The sequence below is a fragment of the Lampetra planeri genome, chromosome 15 (assembly GCF_965212315.1).
Source record: "Lampetra planeri chromosome 15, kcLamPlan1.2.h2, whole genome shotgun sequence".
NCBI lineage: Eukaryota > Metazoa > Chordata > Hyperoartia > Petromyzontiformes > Petromyzontidae > Lampetra > Lampetra planeri.
This window is the reverse complement of record NC_136121.1, coordinates 1286753-1307781: the sequence shown is the minus strand read 5'-3', so window position 1 is coordinate 1307781 and position 21029 is coordinate 1286753. Positions and strand designations below refer to the sequence as shown.

At 40.7% G+C, this 21029-nt stretch overlaps 1 protein-coding gene across 1 annotated transcript; it reads right to left on the bottom strand.

Annotated features, from left to right (window-relative positions):
* Nucleotides 1-11648: 11648 nt before the first annotated feature.
* Nucleotides 11649-18823, bottom strand: LOC144722828 (lysozyme 1-like). Its single transcript, XM_078601275.1, has 6 exons — nucleotides 18729-18823; nucleotides 17076-17213; nucleotides 15995-16045; nucleotides 14004-14144; nucleotides 12399-12521; nucleotides 11649-11743 (listed from the first exon to the last, which is right to left on the bottom strand). Exons 1-6 carry the CDS (start codon nucleotides 18763-18765, stop codon nucleotides 11649-11651), a joined length of 585 nt encoding a protein of 194 aa, XP_078457401.1. The 5' UTR covers nucleotides 18766-18823.
* Nucleotides 18824-21029: the final 2206 nt, after the last annotated feature.

Genomic DNA, 21029 nt, shown 5'->3' with positions numbered 1-21029 from the left:
AGAAGATGAATCCCTGAAATCACGAAAGCTTTAAATCGAAATTTTACTCTTTGGTTCTTTCGGTAAAGTCACGTATAAAGATAAAATAATAAATTAAATAATAGCATACGACGTTTCGATTGCAACACAAGCAATCATCATCAGGTATAAAATAAATAGCAACAAAAATCTAACCAGAAAACTATAGACAGACATATAAGCAGACAGATATCACAAAGATACATAGAGAGAGAACACACATCGGCACACAGAGAGAGAACGTCTCTGTGACGAGGCCTTAAATAGAGAGAGGGGGTGGGGGCGGAGAGAGGGAGGGGTTAGAGAAAAATTAGCATGATGATTGCTTGTGTTGCAATCGAAACGTCGTATGCTATTATTTAATTTATTATTTTATCTTTATACGTGACTTTACCGAAAGAACCAAAGAGTAATTCCTGCAGTCACGAAAGCTCCAAATTAAGGTTAATTTGAGAAATTAGCATGTAACTGTAAGATAGGAGAGCGGCCTCCTCGACGAGGGCATGGAAGTGGCTATGTTAATGTGATAAATTAGCATGTAAAAGTAAGCTAGGAGAGCGGCCTCCGAGACGAGGGCATGGAAGTGGCTATGTTAATGTGAGGGATTAGCATGATGTTAATGTGAGAAATTAGCATGTAACTGTAGAAAAGAAGGAGAAGAAGAGCGGCCTCCTCAACGAGGGAGTGCAACCCAACGGATGTAATCAGAAGGGCCTGTGAGTATGAGAGTGCAATGCAACGGACATGTGAGCATGAGAGATCTAAGAGAGAGGCATAGAGAGAGAGACACAGAGAGACGAAATAACAGCTGACATATGCAGGTTGGATGGAAACATCACAGTCAGTTAAGACTTTACCTAGTTAATAACGTTCTTCTAATGATTGCTCAGTTTGTACCTATCCTCTGGGTTGAAGTTGTGTCTGTGTTTATATATCTGGATGGCTTCATGAACAAATCTCTGAACTTAGCCAATGCGTTTGCAGAGTACCTCCGTCTTGGAAAATGTTATTTCGTGTGAGCCCACAGCTTTAAAACAATTATCGGCAACGGCAGAGGTATTGGTCCTACCGTGTTGCAGATCCGCCTTGTGTTCACGGACGCGGTCTGACACATGTCGTTTCGTTTCCCCAATGTAACTGCTGCCGCAACCACAGCTCAGTTTGTAGACACCAGGATATTGCATGCCAGGAATCATATCTATTACAGATGGGATTAAATCACGGATTTTGTGTACTGTATTGAAACAAACATGGATCTTGTTTTGTTTAAGATTTTGGAAATCTTTTTGGTAACCCCTGCTCTGTACGGTAAAGTGATGGTCTTGGTTTGATCCTCAGAAGGTTGTCTCCACATGGTTGGGGAGACAGCTTTGTGGATTGTACGGTCAAAGTATCCGTTCATCCTGAGGGCTTGGTGTACGTGCTCCAACTCACTGGCTAGGTGGTGCTTTTCGGAGATGCAACGGGCCCTATTGTGTAGTGTTTTGATGATGGAATTCTTCTGGGCTGGATGGTGGTGGGAGTCAGGCTTTAGATAGGCATCCATGTGGGTGGCCTTCCTGTAGACCGAAGGTCCCAACGAGCCATCAGGTTTCTTCTCGATCAAAACATCCAGGAATGGAGCTTGCCATCCTTTTCCACTTCCATGGTGAATTTGAGAGACGGGTGCATTGAATTGATATGGTTGAGAAATTGGTTTAGTGCTGGCAGGCCATGTGGCCAGATGACAAACGTGTCATCTACGTATCTCTTCCACAAGGAAGGACGTAGGATGGATGTCTGAATGGCATCTGTCTCAAAACTTTCCATGTAAACATTTGCTACCACTGGCGATAAGAGAGAACCCCTTGGGTTAACCCTCATTTTGTCTGTAGAATGTACCATTCCAGGTTAAGTATGTGTTGGTAAGACAATCCTTACCAAAGTTGGTACATCTGGATTCAGTGATTGCAATGGTGTCAATTACAGGTACATTGGTGAACAGAGAGACTACATCGAAACTGACAAGAAAATCATCCGAAGACAGTGAGATGTCCTTGATTAGAGAAACCAAGTTAATTGAGTTAAGTACAGCTGATGTGGACTTGCCAGTGAAAGGAAGCAGAGTCTCAGACAGAAATCGGGCCAGTTTGTAGGTGGGTGAGTTAATCGTGGAGATGATAGGACGGAGCGGGGTACCTACTTTGTAAATTTTTGGAAGGCCATAACATCTGGGTGGTCTAGCAGCCGAAGGTTTTAGGGAGCTCTGCTTGGTCTGATCGATTAGAGAAGTCGATTTAGTGATGATATTGTTGGTTTTAGTAGCTAGGCAGTTGGTAGGATCTCTGTTGATTTTGGTATAGCCGCCATCATTAAGAAGGTCCTGAATTTTGTTGTTGTAAGTCGTTTTTATCCATGATGACAGTGGCATTGCCCTTGTCGGCTGAGAGGATGACAATGTCATCTCTGTTTTTTTTATTTAGAGAGTTCGAAATGCTCGTTCTTGCTAATGTTGCTAATGGGATTCTTAGCGTTTTTGAGGATAGCAGCGATTTCAGATCTAGCAATGTCTACCGGGATGTGTCCCAAGCCTTTGAGGGCTACATCAACCTGGGAAATTATATCATCTACTGGGATATGTTTAGGGGTTAAAGCTAAATTCAACCCTTTAGCTAGTACCGATTTTAGGCTGTCGGAAATTGGGATGTTACTCTGATTGATGATAATCTTGTTAACATCTAACTTTTTAACGTGTTGCTCTGGCTTCTTTTTTGACAGGAGGTTGAATTAACTTTACATTTGGTTGACATTGAAGTAGCTGAAGAGACTGTCATGTTATCTACATGGTCCCAATCAGAAGTGGACATTTTTTCTGTTAATTTAAAGTGTGATTGTAAGAGAGAGTAAGAGTGCACCCAATACACTCACCAAAAACCAGGTTACCGCGAACACCTACACCTTCATCCCTTCATTCACCATCATCACTGCTGAGGTCGGGGAAGCCACTTGCCGCGGCGAACCAAGCTCAAGAAGGTTGCCTACCTTCCCCAGGACCGCCCGTGACCAAGGAGGTGTGGCAACATCCAACGGAGCCATGGCTACATGTCCTCGTTACTCGGGCATGGGCTCGAGTGATGCTCCCACGGTCATGAACAACCACCGCATGCAAGACCACAGAACCACTGAGGAAAAGGATATTGTCATGCCTTTACACCGGAGGTTGTCGTCGGTTGTTCGCTTGTTACGGTTGGAAGGTCCAGTTGAACCTTGTGTGTACTATCTTCTCTTACGATTACTCATTTATTACTATCTTAAATTCTGCCCTGTATACATACACCCCACACCTACACACACAAAATGACAAGACTCTGGTTGAGTTTGTAATTGCTTGTTTATGCAAATTTGTATCCCCCCCCCTTCATATCTCCCTACTCCGCTACTATCGGAATTACGCTGAATCCCTTTGATTCGCACGAGTTGTGTTGAGTCAAGGATGACTTTTTTTTTTGGGGGGGGGGGGGGGGGTGATGTAGTGCTAATACTTACGTGATCCATCATGTGGAAAAGGAAAAAACAAGGTGGGGTGAGAGAGAGAACGCCCAGGGAGAGAGTGTTGACATCACCAGATGAGGTGGGGTCATCGGGGCGCTTCCTAGAGAGATTTGGAGTGGAGTGGATGCGTGCGACGTGAACTCGTGCGGAAAATAAAGAAGGGTGTGTCATCTCAATACTTCGTCTGGTAGGCTCATTAGACATGGATTGGCCCATAGGCGGAGTTTGACTTCTATATTTGGAGGGGGACAGGGGTTCGCTTTGTCCCTCACATTTGGAATTGCGGGTGCATATAATACATTTATTTTTTATTGTAATCTACTGAAAATAAATCTAGATTGAAAGCTTTCGTGACTGCAGGAATTAATATTATTTGGGTCTTTTGGTTCAAATTAATACAAATAAAATAAACAAAAAACGACAACGTTTCGATCACAACACAAGTGATCGTCATCAGGAGAAAAACAGAGGGGGAAAGCTGCTAAGAGCAGACTGTTTAAAATGTTTAAAATGGGTGTAGCCCAAGGGTCTTTTATCCCGACTAGAATAAAAAATAAAGATGTATATGGATACTATTGATGGTGGCAGTTTCCTTCATCCAACAGTCCAAGGGTCTACACCAGATATGGGCAAAGTACGGCCCCCGGGCCGTATACGGCCCGTTAGGCTTTTTAATTCGGCCCGCCGAACTTTTCCAAATATTATTATTATTCAAGTAAATTTTACCTTCCTCCTGTAATGCCCCATTTCCCCAATAGATGGCGCACTTTGACCGGGAGTGTGGTGTACAGTAGAACCTCTGGTCACGACCATAATTCGTTCCATAACTTTGGTCGCAACCCGATTTGGTCGTGACTCGAACCTAATTTCCCCTTTGGATTGTATTTAAATACGATGAATCCGTTCCAGACTCCTACGAACTGTATGTAAAAATTGTTTTTTAAAGATTTTTATGCACAAAAAATTAACCCGTAAAAACAAAGTTTTTCACTATAAATCCTTTATATGCGTGGCGGCTAGAGTCCTCTCGTCCTCTAGCTTGAGATGGTTGCCACCTATGGGTCAGATGATTGCCTGCCACCATTAAGCAATTGGTAATTAAATATAAAAAAAAATTCCTAAAAAGTGTAAAGTTATGGAAAAATGTTTTCACGAAAATAGATTGTCACGCACAACGAGTCTGTGTGCAAAATGTCAGCTCGATAGGATCACGGGAAGTGGGTTAAAAAACGACCGAAAGATTTGCACAGTCGTAAGCACGCAAGCAAGCAAGTGAACCTAATATAAAGGATTTAAAAATAGCTAATTATGCCGTAGAATTCATAGTATAATAGTAAACTAAATGTAAAATCATTGAATAACACTGAGAAAACCTTGAACAACAGAGAAAACTAACATTGCTGCGTCAAAGTTTAGAATCGTTCAACAAGATGATTGTTTCGTCTGCTACATCAGTCGGTCGATTCTGGGAGAGAAAGATAATATTCGTATGAGCAATTCATGTTTCTATTGAAAGTAAGTTAACAGTAATATTTGGGTACAGTATTGTTTTTGGAAGCATTCACCGTAATATCGTATGAATGTTTACTTCACCGCATCATCGTATGAATGATGCGAGAAGAGATTAACGGGTTCTTATGTTAGCGATTTACGTACTCAGCGCTTTCGCTCTCTAAATTACGGCTTGAATGAGGGGGGAGGGGTATGACTACACTCACAAAATTAATATCTTACTAGGAATTTTATATAACAAAAGTTATATACATAACTGTCACGCTTTGTGTTGTTTGTAAACAAACAACAGGTAATTTGGTGCTTACAAAAAAAAATGGCGAGGAAGGGGAAATCGGCCGCCGCCGTGTTTGATCACCACCCGAGTTTGTGTTCGTGACCAGATTAAAAAAAATTGTGCATTTTTTGGTCGGAACCCGATTTGGTCGTGGTCAAAAGCGTTCGTGACCAGAGGCTCTACTGTATAGGGCTCGAAAGGGCACATGATCTCGCAATGCATTGTGGGCCGTCAGCGCCATTTTCAGGGTTTGTTTACATTGCTGAGTTAGATAAGGTGCTCCCTTCACTTTTTCGCTTTGCCCTGTGAGCCCTTCTGTAAAATGAGCGGATCAAGGAAACGAAAAGTGGACAATGAATGCCGAGTGTTTAACACGGAGTGGACAACAAAATACTTTTTCACTGAAGTCCAATCGAAGGCTGTATGCCTGATATGCCGAGAAACTGTCGCAGTTTTCAAGGAGTACAACATCAGCCGTCACTTTGCTACGAAGCATGCTAACTACGCTAGCAAGCAGTCAACGCAAGAACGGGCGGCTACGGCTCAGAGGTTGGCAGCTAATTTACAGACTCAGCAACATTTTTTTCACCGACAAACTGCGATTCAAGAGTCAACTACCAAGGCAAGTTTTTTGGTGGCATTCGAAATAGCAAAGGCTAGCAACCTTTCTCCGAAGGTGAGTTTGTAAAAGAATGCATGGTACAGACAGCAGACATCTTGTGTCCGGAGATCAAAAGCAAATTTTAAAAAGTCAGTTTATCACGCAGGACTGTGACTCACCATGTGGAACTGATTGATGAAAATATAGCCAGTCAATTAAACAAAAAGTCTGATTCCTTTGAATTATATTCACTAGCACTGGATGAAAGTACGGACGTAAAAGACACTGCTCAGCTCCTCATTTTTATCCGAGGCATTGACGACAGTTTTGCGATAACAGAGGAGTTTTTGACCATGGAGTACCTGAAAGGAACAACGCGGGGAGAGGACTTGTATAACCAGGTATCTGCTGTCATCGAAAGAATGAAGCTACCTTGGAGTAAACTTGTCAATGTCACAACGGATGGATCGCCAAATTTAACTGGAAGAAATGTTGGGCTACTGAAAAGAATCCAGGATAAAGTGAAAGAGGAAAACCCTGTCCAGGATCTTATTTTCCTTCACTGCATCATTCATCAGGAATCCCTGTGTAAGTCTGTATTGCAGCTTAATCATGCCGTGAATCCAGTCGTAAAACTTGTGAACTTTATACGAGCAAGAGGACTTCAGCACCGTCAGTTTATTACGTTCCTGGAGGAAACTGATGCGAATCATCAGGACTTGCTGTACCACTTTCGTGTCCGCTGGTTAAGTTTGGGGAAAGTTTCACAACGAGTGTGGGAGCTGAAAGAGGACATCATCACATTTTTGGAGTTGATGGGGAAATCTGACGAATTCCCTGAGCTAAGCGACAAGAACTGGCTTAGTGACTTTGCGTTTGCTGTGGACATATTTTCACACATGAATGAACTGAATGTGAAACTGCAGGGGAAATATCAGTTTGTTCACGACATGTACAAACATGTGAAAGCCTTCAAATCCAAGCTCACTTTGTTCTCTAGAAAAATTGCGAACAAATCTTTCGCTCATTTCCCCACACTTGCCATGCAGGAAGAGGCACCGCGAAACGCAAAAAAATACAGCAAATAACTTGAGGACCTGCACGGAGAATTCTGACGTAGGTTCTCTGATTTCGAAAACATTGAACAGTCACTTCAGCTGGTGTCCTGTCCCCTGTCACAAGGCCCTGAAACAGCACCACAGGAGCTGCAGTTGGAACTGATAGATCTTCAGTCTGACTCCGTCCTAAACTGAATGGCTTTTATGCTTCACTTAACAGAGCCACGTTTCCAAACCTCCGGAGGACTGCACAGAAGATACTGACTTTGTTTGGCTTGACTTATGTGTGTGAGCAGACATTCAGCGTCATGAACGCCAACAAAGCCCGTCACAGATCAAAGATAACGGATCAGCAACTCAGATCTATCCTGAGCATTGCCACAACCAAAATAACTCCAGACTTGGATGCACTGGCAAAAATGGGAGATCAACAACACTGTTCCCACTGAAACTGAAAGTGATGATGTGTTGCTGCAGCGAGGTTGGAGCCAAATATCCAACACACAGCCTGTATGGCTGCTCTAACCTTCATATTCGTGCAATTTGTTAAATTGCCTTGCAAATAAATGCTTTGCTACCTGTTAAAGGCCAAATCCTTTCACGTAATGATTTTTACGTGTCATTTATATTAGTTCACACAAACACTCCATCCATCTGTTCCTGGCCCCGCCCCTCTGTCAAATTTTAGAACCCATTGTGGCCAGCGAGTTAAAGAGTTTGCCCACCCCTGGTCTACACCCATTTTAAACCTTTAAAGCAGTCTGCTCTTAGCAGCTTTCCCCATTTTCCTCCTGACGATCGCTGGTGTTGTGTTCGAAACGTCGTAGTTTTTTGTTTATTTTATTTTTATTAATTTGAACGTATCTACGTGACTTTACCGAAAGACCCAAAGAATACTGAAAATACATTAATGAAGATGACCAGTTTGGGCGGGGTTTTGCCCCCCCCCCCCCCCCGCAAACTCCACCCATGGATTGGCCTATACAACAAGCAGGCACTGACTAGTCAAATAAAATGAGACGATAGCAGAAATAAACCACCTTTATTTTCTACAATACAGTATGATCTCAAAAGACTATTTGCAATCTCATCGACAAGCAAACGGTACAAATACTGTATCGGCACCCGCAAGCCATTAATCAAAAATACCATTAATAAAGTACCATTTAATATGCATGAATACTTTATGATATTACAGATGTTTGCATCATATCAAATATGCTTAATACACAGGATGCATGACATGAATGCTTTAGATCTACACTCGTCACCCTGAACATGTCATGCTATGCTACCACTCGACCAGATTTTACTGTGGGTGACTATCTACACTTTAAATTAAAAATAAATATGTATATGGATACTATTGATCGTGGCAGTTTCCTTCATCCAGCAGTGGATTGAGCATTGTTGATGGTGACTTTGTCATGTATTTGTCCCAGCAAAGTCTGTTAATATGTATTTAAAGAATGTTTTTTGCATGTGGGAAGAAAAATGTGCTCAGAGAAAATCCACACATAGAAGGGGGTAATTTAGAAATTTCCCACTTGATGGTTCACAAAGCCATTGGCTGTAATGTCGTCTCCTTGGAATTTTCAGTTATCTATTCACTCACCCAATCCTTGCCTCCTAAAGCACTGGATTACAGTTATTATACAAGATGACCAGTTCAATAAAAAAACACTCTTCTGAATTTATTCAAAGGTAGGAGTGAAATTAACCACACTCAGTGCGCTCCAGAAGCGTTCATTTAAATTGTAATGCTTTTCTATGTACCAGGACGAAAGCAAATTGGGGTAAACTTGGCCAAGTGTAAAACCATACAATTATAACACGATTATCAGCGTGTAGCACTCACCTTGAGGAACAGCAGCGTACTGCTAGTGGGTTTCTAATTAGGGAAGTTCCGATTTACTTTAATTGCACACTGTTTTAGTGTTCTAAACACGTTATTCGTGGGAGTTTCTCAGGACTTTGTTTTTCCTCAAACGCAACAAATGCTCTCATTTTACAAAACATCTCAATTAGGATCCTTCAAAAGCTTTTGGGATTCAGAATGTTGCGTAAAGTAATGAAGATATGACTAGAATCTTATCAAAATAATGGAATTGAAGCCATTGTAGCTTTAAGAGTCTCCTATCAAATATTGGGCTCTCACTTGAGATAATTCCGTGCAAATTAAGAGCGCAGCTTAGAGGTTGTGGTCTAGTGGTTCTGGAAAATAGATATAGCTATGGATACTGAGGAAGTCCTGTAATATCACTCATATTTCATTGCACAAAATTTGTAATCTATTGTGATTAATATTAGCAAAACCTTAAACTAGTCCCAGAATGAAACGTAAAAAGACCCCGTCTTCAGCAATTCATGCCGTTGTTAATTTAAGTAAAATGTTGGATTTCTGGATTTATCACACATCTCGACGTGGATATGGGAGGTGACTCCAGGGTAAACTTTCTGCACGTTCAGCAGATACCCAATTGCCTGATCACTGTCAACTGCGCCTTTATAGTGGTAAGCGTGGACATGGAAAATCTTAATGCAGAAGACTGCACACACACAATCAAAGAGACAAACACCGAACATGTTAGTATTGGAATTTAAATGTCATTGTAAAATACTCAATGTCAGACAATAATGCACTGTGTATTATCGTGGATAAAGCCACACATTTCCACACAATAGATTTTTTTTAATGTTTCAAGCTGCAAAGCTATTACTTATCTATGTTTTTGTTCAGTTACAACTTGACAAGCATTTATTGGTTGGTCCACATTGATTAAATGTCTTGTTTTTTATATTAATCATTCTTCCACCACTGCTGATCCATAAATCCCGCATGGATTATACTTCACAGACCCAGAAACATCTTTCTAGGCCCGTAATGATTGTCAGGTTGTGGTGCTATATTCTCTCTGTTTATTCACTCAAACTCATGTGTTTGTTCATAGCACTGCATATATATGTGTATAGGAGAATCACATTTTAATTATGTTTACTGAATGCATTAAAGAGGTGTATTAGTCTTCACATTCATCATAAGAAGCTTAGCCTATGAACTGCAAGAACAAGTAGTATAAACATATACAATAATTGAATAGCGTTATGCAAAATGGGATTATTTATAACAAGTGTGTAACATTACCAGAGTTAGAAAGGATCACTCCATCATTGACGGCATTATTTTTCTTGTAGGCCCTGGCCCAACCCTTCAGTTCTCCTTTGAATGGTGCATTCACTTTCGAACCATCTGGGCAAATTATATCCACTCCCATGTGCATGCCATGTGGACTGTATTCAATAAAAAAGAGGTTATTTTCACATTAAAATACATATACTGTACAGTACACATGTTGTTCATATCGTAGTTGTTCATGTAAACATGAGTGTGCATCTCAATAAAATAAAATATGCCCAGTGTCTCAATATTGTTACGATGCTCATCTCTGTGGAGGCCCTGAATCCCTGATGTCAATTGGGTGGAGGTCAGTGTCTCCAAGGAACAACCACTCTCGACTTCCTACAAGGTCGTGGTTATTTTATTAACCCTACATGGTTTATGGGCTTAGTCAACCCTCAATAAGGACTTATGTCAAGTGCTATGCTAACAATGTCGGCTAAGCAAATCATATCTTAATTAGGTTCATCACATAACCACAAGAGTTATAATCTGGCCTTCCATCGCTTGGTTCAGTGATTGGATCCAAACTCACGTGGATTTATTTATTGTTATCAATTACAAAGCCATTGAAAATAACGGCAGTGGGTGTTTCCTCAATTGTTGTTCACTGATTTATAAATGAAACCTGTTTGCTTCATATTCATAAAGGTGAGACATTTACCTATGCGATGGTAAATGATCTTTGGCTAAGTGTGTGCTGCAATGTAAAATGTCCCGTAAAATTAATACAATAAAACCTCATGAAGCCTAAATTCGGGGTAAGCCAGAAAGGACACTAAAAGAAATAAATATTGAACGCCTCAAAAACTCCCGCTGCTTTTTCAACTGCACGTTAGGATTTCATTTTTAAGCAAAATATGCACATCTTGCGTGGGTAATTCGAGATGGACTTCTGAAGTGTAAGACGTTATTGTACTACGGTATATACAATTGATGTAACAGTAATATCATGTTTTCTATTACTGGAAGAACTTTACTCTGAGCCATGAAATTCAATATAAGCGATGTGCCTCGCTCCACTCAGCATCAAATGCAATTGTCTTACAGAAAAATAAATCAGATTCTATCATCAGATCAATTTAGCGTAATGTCCTGTCTGCTTACACATTGCACAAGGATGGTTTGATTGTATTCTCAAAGATAGAACGTGTATCGTCTGAAGATAACTTACTATAAAATGTATAAGCAAACTAATAAACTGCTATAATAGCTGAAAACTGTCTCTGATAAGTATTACGAGCAGTTTCGTAATCACAAATGACATATAAAGTTATAACTACTGTATAACAAGAGTGTTTGGACTTACTTGGAAGACTGAATAACGTTGTCAATTACAGACATTGACAACCACTCTTTTCAATTGCACAGAACGAACACATAATATGGTAAATTTGTAAAAGGTGGGGCTGGACCATTTTAATCGCCAGAAGTAATGGGTGTGCCGCACGTAGCCTTTGAGCGAGTGAAGACTTACCGATGTGCCTTGTAGTGACCGCACCCATATTTACCCTCGCATCCTCTCACGACGTTCACCACTTGGCCGTGACAGAAGGGTTTCCATTTTGCTGTACGGAATTATAGAACACAAAGTACATAATTATGTATATCGATGTGCACATTCAGAACACATTCTACACTTTTTGCATGTTGGCTGCATTAGTTGCTATATATTTTTGACATTGTTATAATAAGGTCATAAGTGTCTCCGTATTCAACATGAGCACTCGGTAGTGCTTCCCTATAGAATGGCAGTCCTAAACCAGTATTGGAAATTCTACATTTCTAATGAAAGGACAAACTAAAGAAAAATCACGATTCGCTTCCGAGAAAGTGTTACGTCAACTTTGACATCAGAAAGAGTAAGAACTTGATACACAGCGTTTGCATGTTGCCAGGCCTTCACACAACAGTGGAAACAAGAGCCAGCACGAGAGACGAAGATAAAGAAGAATTGAAGAGGTCTGGACGAGAGCTTAAGACGAGTGAACGGTGCTTACTGCACGCAGCTGCCGGGCGTGCGCCACCTGCTGTGCGTGTGCCTGCACTGTAAGCCATCAGCTCGAGTCGGAACTCGGTTATCTTACTGGGGTCGTCTGCCGTGGTCCGGATAAGTGCAAAATCCGGCAAGCCCGGGATTTTTGTTACTATAACTAAACATTTTAAAAATGAGGGTTCATGAGTTTTCAAGAGTTTTAGGACTGAAGGCGTGTGGATACTCACGGACGCAGCACTGACAGTTTTTTCCTCCAGGGCACATGTTCAGCATGTTTATGCCATGGCATTTGTAATTATTGTACTGACACGATCCACCAACCTTTTTACACCTTTCATCTGCTTGGCACCCTGTTTGCACCCAGCAACAGCAGACATATTAAAGTAGAATGCCTTTCAATCCTCCATACTAATAAACATAACTCTACTTTGTAAACAATCTGATTAGCACCGATGCAAGAAAAGTACAACATTAGATGTTTGCCAGTGGACACGTAATATCAAAGTATAAGTCCTCAATCCATGCCTTTCATTGAATAGAATGGTGTTGTGAACTTCTAGAATGCAGGCGACTTCCATTTTCCAAATTGTTTACAATTCTACCTCCAGTGTCGTCGATACTGCATAATCAACTCAAAATAAATTGAAACAGGAGTTCAATCGAAAACTGGAGATTGTAAATGTTGTGGCTTGGCTCTCCAACACACTGGTGTGCTGTACTAGTGACGAATTGGCATGTTCTGGCTATGTGACAACCCTTACTAATTGGCTGTGTCGGGTGGTGGCGTGTTTAACGACGCATTTATATTTTATGCGATGTAACTAACAAAACCTATATTATGGAGAGATATCATTTTTTTATGCAAAAACATTGCTTTATTCATAACACGCTTTATTGTTAGAACACTGCACTAATTGTTTTTTTAAAACGTACAAAAATGGCTTATTGGAAACGCCCTTTAGGCTCCGGGCTTTGTAACAAATAAAACCGAGGCAGACGTTCCAAGATGCGTTCTTTGCTTGTGTGAAACCTAAGTCATTGTCATCATCATCATCAGCTACGCTCAATCTACTCCGAGATGGTCTGCTGAAGGCGTCGCCGTCTATTATAGTTCGAGGATAAAATGCCTATCACGTAGCTTCTGTCTGAACACAAGCTGATTTCATCGTTACATCCCTTTGGTGGAAATCTTCCCTGGCGTGTTCCCTCCTCTGGATGTCGCTTCATCATTAAATCAGTTCATGTGCAGGTGCTGGGTGGACTGTCACATCAAGAGCATCCTGAGAGGTGGCGGTGGCTTGGGGAGGCCTTCGTCCAGCAGTGAATTTACCATGGCTGATGATGATGATAGCTAATCTGGTTAATTATTTGTCTGAAGTGGTGACAACTATTTATGTGCTCTTCCGGCTATTTGAATTTGTTAACTAGAATTAACTTAATATCAAATGCCTGCTCATATTTATTTTGAACGTTGACTCTCTTGGTTTAACCTACAATTGGCTTAACCCTCTGCTTTGGCTACATTGAAGTGTAACTTGCATCCCACCGGTTCGGGTTTTACTTTAAATAAATAAGTCAATCCCGTCAGAAGTAATACAATACAATGTGATCCTTCGATCACTTTAAACATTTACTTCTAACGAATGTTTACACAAATCAAATTGCATTATACTGCCGTTAGTTTGCCCAGTGGAAGAGAATGCATACGTAACTTATAATTTGTGCTATATATGTACCGCGAAGTGTGTGGACTACAGAGTGATTGTTTCAATGTATCTTCCCACGTGCATTAGTTGTGTCTAATGCACGAATTCAGACTTGCGGATACTTACGTAGGCAACACTGGCAATGTCCTGGTTCGGGGCACATTTTCGGTCTGTATTTGCCATTGCATTTCAAATTAGGGTTCCAAATGTCCTGACACTTTTCACCAAGGGACTGGCAAAAGTCACCCTGTTTGCATTGAGTAATCACTGTAAAATGAGAATATTAAGACAGAATAACATTAAATACTGCATGCTAGCAAACATTATTATATCGTGTGGTATATTTATTTTTGGTGTAAAAGATGCAACACTGAAATAATTTTCCCAGCAACAGACACATCTTATCTCAAGCCACACTTTTTCTTACATTTCTTAACCCACATTATGGCTTTCATTGTAAAGAATGGAGTTGCTTAATTCTATCATGCATACCACTTAGTAAGTGTTAAGTTTTCAACAGAAAATGTGACGTGTGCATTTTTATTTGATTTAATACTTTCTATCGTATATTAAGAAGGGTTTACAAAGCAAAAAAAACGGAATTGCTCCTAAGTAGGGACACGATACCCAGTTGGCCTTCTGAATCAATGTGTCCAAATTACCATTTGTTTGAACAAGCCAAATTACTGGGCCAGTTTCGACATCACCAAATTTCAGCAGCCTGTTAAATGTCTGCTGCCCTTTGGTAAAATGTCATAATTGGATGGACGACTTTCAGTGGCAAATACGTATAAGAAATTCGTATGGCAATGCAATATAATGTAGTGGAATAATGTTATTTTAATAACTGTTGACAAACCAAGGATTCTTAAACTATGACCCTGTAAAAATAATAAATCTCAACACTTGTCAACATTTGCATACATTTTCAATTAAAAATATGTATGATATTACTGCGTATATGGTATGTCATGATTTAAATTGAGATCATGCAGAACTCCTCTCATTTGCTATAATGTGGAGGGATGGACATCGCAGATCCTATTATCCGAGCTATCCGTGGATTTTACCCACTTATCCATGAAACATTTGCAAATACATGCAAATAGGATGCATTCTTGTACAGGGAAATTGAGTTTTCATCTCCATACGGCATACTGCGTCTCAATACGGGCAACAAAAAATGTCTATTTGTGTTTCTCCCTTGTGATGGGACTTTGTAAGATGAACGTTGATATTTAAAGTGCACGGGGTGACCAATAAGGTCTAAATTGGTCTGTAATAAGGTAGGCACTGATAAGGGGTTGACATGTATATAGGATGATATTCTTTGCTTCTTTCGGTAAAGTCACGTAGATAGAAAACAATAATGAAAATCAAGTTTATTGTTTTTCGTGAAAAACTTTTTTTCGGTTAAATTCACAGATAAGTGTCATGACAAATTTCCCCAAAGTGAACGCTGGGTAAATGAGTCGGTGAAGGCCCACTCGTAACTTGAAAACAATATGACTACTTTTGCAAATAAAAACCGAAACGAAAATGGATTCCAGTGGCTACTGAAGCGCCACGTTGCTTTGGCGATGTGTTGGAGTGGAATTGACATCTATATGGAGGTTTTGAACAGCATCGGGAATTTTGTGTTACGCAGGATGTGCGATTCATGTGCAGTCCGTGTGTGCACATTGGTGGCATCACGCATAGCGCACGCACGGTGACGATGGCAACGGCGTGTGACCTGCACGTGTGATGCGTACACTTTGCATATGCACAGCTCCCTGGCCATAGATGTTATTGGTGCACATGTTATCAGTAGATGAAGGATTAAATGCCAATATATTAGAATTAGAACAAACACTTGCAAGGTTTTTTTTTCATGAATAGACACTGTATCGATTCAGTGAACGTAGATTTTCGTGCTATGTTTGGAAAATCTCATCTATCCCACGGATATAAAAAAGAGAATTTGCCACGCGACTCTGTCCACGGAAAAAATGCGAACAGGAAGCAGTTCTCCCAGTCGGGAAAGAAGAAAATGCAGATTATTGTGAACAATCAAGAAGACGAATGTAATAAATACAGTACCATTGAGTCGTTTAAAAAAAATCCCAGTCACTTACCATGGCCATAAGGCGGTAGTTGGAGGCTGTATCTGAGCGGATTGTCGTTTTCTGAGGGTAAATAAACACGAGGATTAGAGCATGCGGGTGACCGGCATCCCATTGCATCAGTCTACCGTGGCGATGACATACTGTACCTCGCTAATCTCAAGGAGCATAAATCATCACGCAAAACTCTGGTCATCGGCGCAGCAGCAGCTTTTAAATGTACGCGTCTGTGGCCGTCTGGAACGCTCTTCCTTCCGATATTACGAAGCTACTAGAGCTATGCACTTTTAAATCTAAAATGAAAACTAATTTCTTTAGAACTGCTTATTGTGTTGATTGCCGTTTCCCGCACCTCCAATTATCACGGTAGGTTACGTACGGTGCGAAAGAAGTTCAACATATATACACTGTATTTTTATGTTTAATTAATGAACTATCCTCGAGTTGCCTTTCCAGCCTACCCTGAATTCTGCCGTTATTAAATACAACTCTCGTACATCAAAGCAGATTTTGTTTTAAATTTAATGCATTAAAATACCTTGCATAACTTTTATTCCATGCACTTCAGACCAAACTGCCAGCTACTCATTTCACGAAATGTTATGTTTAAGAGATGTGAAAGGGAATCCACACGAGGCAATCTTCGGGTAAGGAATTTATTGAAGTTCCTCAAACTACAACACATAGGCACTGACAGGAAGCCTTCTCTTCTAGAGCCCCGGGCACGCGTCCTATACCCCTTATATAGCCACTGCCCGCAGATCTCTCCAGAACTTTCCAGAAGGTCCATTTAACGCAGTGGTTTTTAACCTGGGGTGCACGCACCCCCAAGGTGCGAGATGCCCCTTCTGAGAATCAAAGGGGTGCAGGATGGCGTAAAGGTTAAGAGCCACTGCTCTAACTCCTCCTCCTTCCTTCCTTGCTGCCAAAATCTCTCTCCTTCAACTCCTCAGTCAATCCCCTTCCGCCTTCTTCCCGGCTGCATTCCCACCTCTTTTATCAATTCAGGGTCTGTGTCTCCATATCCTCACCCTAACCTCAATGTGTCACAACACCACCCTTACACATTGAATGTAGACTTGCAGATACTCACCGAGACAGCACTGCCGGTTGATTGGTCCACCGCATTTACCCAACTCGTACGTGCCATTGCACGTCTCATTATTGTACTGACACACTCCCTCTTCGCTCTCACACTGAACGTCTTCCTCGTACTGAGCCACAGCCAAGCCTGGAATGCATAGCGCGTGTTAGTGATGAACAGCGACACCTAGAAGAAAAGTCTATCCTGGGACGTCTTGTACTTATTATCAATTCATATTTTCAAAGATTGGTAATATTAAAAAGTATGGGTTTACATCTCTCATCCTGCAAATAGGCATTCAATTGTATAAAACATATTATAGTCCTGGTGCAAAATAAACAAAACTGTGGTCACTTTTTGAGTGAAGAACACGTCTAATATCAAAGCATAAACGTTCTTCAAGCCATCAACCCATGTTTACCTCTCGTTACAAATAATGTTGTTGGCAAATTCTATAATAGAAGTGACTTAACATTTCCCAATTTTATTCAAATTCTCCCCTCAGTGTAGACCGCACAGTATCATTTACTGAACGTGTCAAATTTGAGGTACATTTGAAAATGAGAGATATATCCCAGGAGAGGCCGGAGGGTCTGTCTCCTTCACACTTACCAATTGACTTTAATGATGTACGAATACATCCCTGTGGTGAGTGGTGCAGAAACTAACTGACTTAATTTTAGCAGTAAAAGCGTGCGTTATTAATATTTATAATCACTTGGTTACATTACTCCCTTAGAACCCATCTCTTCCTACTGCTACTCCCCACCAATGTCATCCAGCTACATCCAGGCCTACTCCATCACTATCCCACCCCCTTTGACTACCCCTATCACTACCACTATCACTACCCCCATCCCCTATGACTACCCCATCCCCTTTAACTACCCCTTTCACTACTCCTATCACTACCCCAACCCCTATCACTACCTCAACCACTACCCCAACTCCTATCACTACCCCAACCCCTATCACTACCCCAACCCCTATCACTACCCCAACCCCTATCACTACCCCAACCCCTATCACTACCCCTACCCCTATCACTACTCTAACCCCTATCACTACCCCTATCACTACCCCCAACCCCACCTTGACCACTCCCGCGTGTTCTGCTGTCACCATGACTACACCACCACTTGTAATCACCCCACACTTTATTTCAACCACTATCATCTTTTGTATAATTTTACAATTGCTGTAAAGTGTCCTCAGAATAAGGCGCTGTATAAATCTATATTCGATAAGCGTGTATGCTATATTCAAATGTTCAAAATGTTAGGTAACATGATTGTCTATCACATAAACGAAACATCGACCTGTGGATATTTAAAATCACTGCATTATTTTTGCATTTGTTTCAATATAGAGTACAGTAAAACTAATTTTGAGACAAACAAATTACTGTCAGCGAAATAACTGACGTTTGAGAAATTCTACTGTCGTATATATTTACTGATATCAATGATATTTTAAACGGGTAATGAATTTTATTTTATTTTAAATGTACCTCGCATGTACATGTTATCAATGAGAAGATTTGTGGAAGTGCTTAGGATACTCCACACTCATTCAAACTACATAACTACACTGCATTTCTGGCATCTTAATATTTGCCAGTTTACTTTATTACACATTTATTTTTTTTATAAAAGAACCTACCAGGTCCCAAAAGGACAAGTAGAATGAGAATATTCATTGTCCTCCTGTTCTTCTCCCTTAACAAGACCGATGAAATGTTGTAGAGGCTTCAGAAGCACTGCCCTCTGCTTTCCTGACTCTTACGCCTCGTATTATATAGCAACATTTATGCAAATTGTGCATTAGGCTTGAAGGTCACGATGCGTATTCGATGTTATTTTTCAATAAGCTGACATTAAATATTACAGGATTAGCTGTCTCGTGTTAGTGATTACAGTCGCTGTATTTAGGGCCAGATTATATTTAAAACAACAGACTGGGTCTCGTCATTGTCCATATCAATATTGGAAGACCCACAGCTAAATATTCTGATTCTCATTAATATCATGACAAAACAACTGAATAACATATTTCAAAAGACTTGACCCATTGTGGGTAATGGAGCCAATTGCGGCTAATTGATGCATTAGGTGACACGTCTGCTTCGGTTCAGCATTAATATTATTGGCCATTTTTAGACGGATGCCGTGGATTACCTATTATTTAAGCTGTAGTGCCCACTATCTTTGAACGTGTCATTACACTTATCGTTGTCCAGCTCTTGATGTCGTGTGCAGCCTTCTTGTCAATGATTGAATAGGATAGACAAGTCTGGTTTTGAATGTTTAATTACGAAATACACAGCATTCTAAATTCCGCCTAAAGGCGAGTCACCTTTCATTTAACATTTGATCAGGTTTGTTATTTGATTAGCCATTGTTAACAAAAATACGACAGCAAGCAAACAAGATACAATGATGCTTACACTGCAAGTCCAAAAATTATACCCAACGCAATGAATATAATCATTCATGGGTAGAAATCCTAAATGTGTATCAATGTGATACATGAGAAACCGATCCATCTACATTTTTGGGGCTTTAAAATTTTGGCAGAGACAAGGGAGAGATTTTTGCGGCACGTTTCTTGGCATTTCTATCTCGGTTTAAACCATTTAGATTGATGTACAACGAACAATATAGTGCATCAGAGGCAGGTTTGTCAAAGTCTTGAATTATAAACATTAAAATTCCATTCACAATATGCTAACATTAAATACAGGCTTAGCTTAATATTTAGTTCGAGATTAATATATTGACAAAACATAAAAAGTCACCTAAAAGTCTTGACCCATTGTAGATAGTCGAGGTGATTGCAGCTAATTGATGCATTGATATACCGTTGGCCATGACTTACCGTTTATTTAAGCTTCAGAGCCCACATGGTTGTCATTTGTCATTACACTAATCGTTTTTCAGCTGTTGATGTCATGATACGTTGTTTGAGCGGCTGAAATAGATCGTCATCACTTATCTACACGTGCAGCATCTTAGCCAATCGACGACTGGATGACAGCCTCCCCAACACCTGCGTACTTGACCATGCTTCACCGCACTGATCATTTCGGGTCGGTGAAGGCAGGCAGCATAGAAGTGCAGTATAGCAACCGACTTTGCTGCAATGCTCTTTACCAGTCAATCAATAGCTCCACCATGCATGGTGCTCACCCATTCGAGCACTATCCAGGCTCAACAATGCTTAGCTTCGCAGGTGAATAACCAACACAGTTGCCCGCATTAACCGCAGGAGGTGAACACGTAACATCCTCGCCCTTTGTTAAGTCCACGTTTCTGAGCCATGTCACAGCAGGTCATGGGCACTGATTGAAAACTTTGTTCTTTAGGCACATTTTTTGTGTGTTGGCTTTCATAATGAAATTCGGTTTTCCAAAAGCACTCTAACATGCTCTCACTTGACTGCAGTATTCAGTCGTTATAGTAATAGGTTTTTACCCTTTCAACTGGTACAAAATCTGACACTTCGATTTAAAGCTTTCGTGACTGCAGGGATTCATCTTCTTGGTTTTTTTCGGTAAAGTCACGTAGAAGGGAAGTAATAAAATAATAAAAATAAAACATAATAAAATAATTCTCACGACGTTTCGGCTACAACGCAAACAGCCGTCTTCAGGTGAAGAATGAGACAGTGCCAAGCTGGGAGCTTATATATAAGCTGAGTTGGGGGTGTAAGAAGAGCGCCTTAACAAAAGAATGTGCATATCAAGAGGAATTTAGCATATTCATGGGAAATGCGTAGGAGGTGGGCGGGGGGGGTTTCAAGGGAGGGGGCAGGGGGTAGCATTAACAAAGGGAGGGAATGTTAAAGCAATGAAACATGTGAATGGGAGAGTGGTGACAGAAGACCAACAGCGGAGCAAGTAATGCATTCCCTGTGGAGAACACAGTTAATGCCAGTGAGTGGATTACGGTCTGAAAGTCACCG